Raw genomic sequence first — 1,951 nt, 5'->3', positions numbered from 1 at the left:
GAGGGAGGGAGGGCATGGTCCAAGCCCGGCTGCGGTACGACAGACAATCCCATCGACATCGTTAGCATACCAAGTAAAATTAAAGTGTTTGCATTTATATGCCGTCCAAATCTTAAGCACTTCAGCGTGAACTCGTACAGGAAGCATTCACAAGAGCAAGAGAGTAAGGGAGGGAGGGAGGCAGGGAGGGAGGTAGGGAGGAAGCGGAGGAATGACGGTGTCGACGACAATCAGGAGGAATCCCTGTTGTATTGGTACGACAAGAGCCCTTCCCGCGTTCGTTGAGTAGTACCAGACTCTCATTTCCTTTCGAAATGGTAATATTATCATGTGTTGTGCCGTATGAAGGGGGGTAGGCGGGTCCGAGGAGGCGAACTTCAAGGGAGGGAGAGAGGGAGGTCTGTGGTAGTCCGAAATGCGATCGATAAACCACACAAAAAAAGCCACTTGCCCCAGGTATCGCCCGTCTAAAAGGTATGGCATGTCACTCATATTACAAGGTCTTGGACGCTGATTTTGCCCAACCCTCATTGGTTGCAAAGTGCAATATTATCGTTTAAGACGAGTCTCGGTTGAAGCACCGAGAAAGTTTCTCGTTTGTCCAGACTTTTACTAAATGTGCTTTATTGTCACGGAATATTTCTTCTCACGTTGTGCAATATTTTCAAACCTTCACACTTTCGGCCACGAAATTTTGGCACCATGCGAGTAAGCTTTCAGTATTGCGTTGTTTAAGTCTTCCGACAACTCCTTACAGGCACAGACTCGCTTGCTCTATTGCTACACGATTTGTGATGAGTTTTTCATCCCATTCCTCCTTCGACGTGGACGTTTTGGTATGCGGCGCTGGAGCTGTAGGACTGGCCATCGTCCGGGCATTGGCGAGGTGAGAATTACAGGGAGAGAATGGTGTAGATTTATTTTGGAGGTCAGGACAAAGGGGGAGAGGTGGGGAGGTTGAAGACAGTGTCGTCTCGAGCTTTCTCAGATGATTGCCCCGCGCCCCGCCCCACAGATTCATCCACATTTCCCTCTGAACACATCGCATGATCCGTCATGCCTAGGGCGGGACGGGAGGTCCTGGTGGTGGAGGCAGAGAAAAGCCCTGGGGGCTCAGCCTTCGATGCGGTACAGTGAGGTACGTCGGTCTGTGGAGATGTTGTCTTAAAACGCCATTTTCCCTGTGGAGTGGCACGTGCTGCGTTTCATTGTGCACAGAGGATTTTGTGCTCGTATCATAGTAAAGCCGGAGGGAGATGTGGGAACGCATTGGATTGATTCGTCCTTCTCCCTCCGGCGCGGTCCCTCTTTTCGATCTTTATACAAATATATATATTGCCACGACCACTTTCTCCCCTACACAAAGCACATTTCATCTGTTCCTTCCATCCGCGTCTCTGTTATGGCATTTTTCTGGACGTGTCTAGGAATGTACGACCCCCCGAGGCTTCCTAAAAGCCGCCCTCTGTGTACGAGGTCGACGCCCCCTGCCTGCCTGTTGTGGTGAATATGGAGGGCCCTACCACAGGTAGGACGGAGGGAGGGAGGTAGGAAGGTAGGTAGGGAGGAAAGGAGGGAGGGAGGACTTGAAGATGGAGTAACGATGCCTGAGAAAGGGCGGGGATGGATCCATGTGGCAATGAATTGTTGCCTCGGCGAATATCGGCAGCGCCATCCATCGGAAAAATGCGTCGAAAGCGGAAGTGTTTCGTCCATATTGTGGATAGACCAAAACGTTGTCTGAAAAAGCGCATCGGAATCGAATGCACCTGTCGATCTTCATTCAGGGTGTATAAAGAAACCACAAAATCAACGTCGAGGGACGTGGGGCTTTGCGGATTGATACATACGTGATGAAGAGCCGCCCCAAAACGTAAATATATCCATAAATATAAAACGTGAAAAAAGGAATGAGCATCTGGAACGAATCTCAGCGAAAAAAGGGCGAGGG

At 50.1% G+C, this 1,951-nt stretch overlaps 1 protein-coding gene across 1 annotated transcript; it reads left to right on the top strand.

The window, feature by feature from the left end:
• Positions 1–753: 753 nt before the first annotated feature.
• On the top strand, positions 754–1,446 carry NGA_0199000 (uncharacterized protein). Its single transcript, XM_005854330.1, has 3 exons — positions 754–886; positions 1,065–1,138; positions 1,428–1,446. Exons 1-2 carry the CDS (start codon positions 795–797, stop codon positions 1,135–1,137), a joined length of 165 nt encoding a protein of 54 aa, XP_005854392.1. The 5' UTR covers positions 754–794; the 3' UTR covers position 1,138; positions 1,428–1,446.
• The last annotated feature ends 505 nt before the right edge of the window (positions 1,447–1,951 follow it).

The sequence above is a fragment of the Nannochloropsis gaditana genome (assembly GCF_000240725.1).
Source record: "Nannochloropsis gaditana CCMP526 unplaced genomic scaffold scaffold541, whole genome shotgun sequence".
Taxonomy (NCBI): domain Eukaryota; class Eustigmatophyceae; order Eustigmatales; family Monodopsidaceae; genus Microchloropsis; species Microchloropsis gaditana.
The sequence above is the reverse complement of the archived record's forward strand: the minus strand, read 5'-3'. Positions and strand labels throughout refer to the sequence as shown.

Bases quoted from the DNA above. Each gene is read 5' to 3' on its own strand.
- NGA_0199000 (XM_005854330.1), top strand. From the start codon at position 795: ATGAGTTTTTCATCCCATTCCTCCTTCGACGTGGACGTTTTGGTATGC. The intron at 887-1,064 runs GTGAGAATTACA...CGTCATGCCTAG, and splicing joins ATCGTCCGGGCATTGGCGAG to GGCGGGACGGGAGGTCCTGG.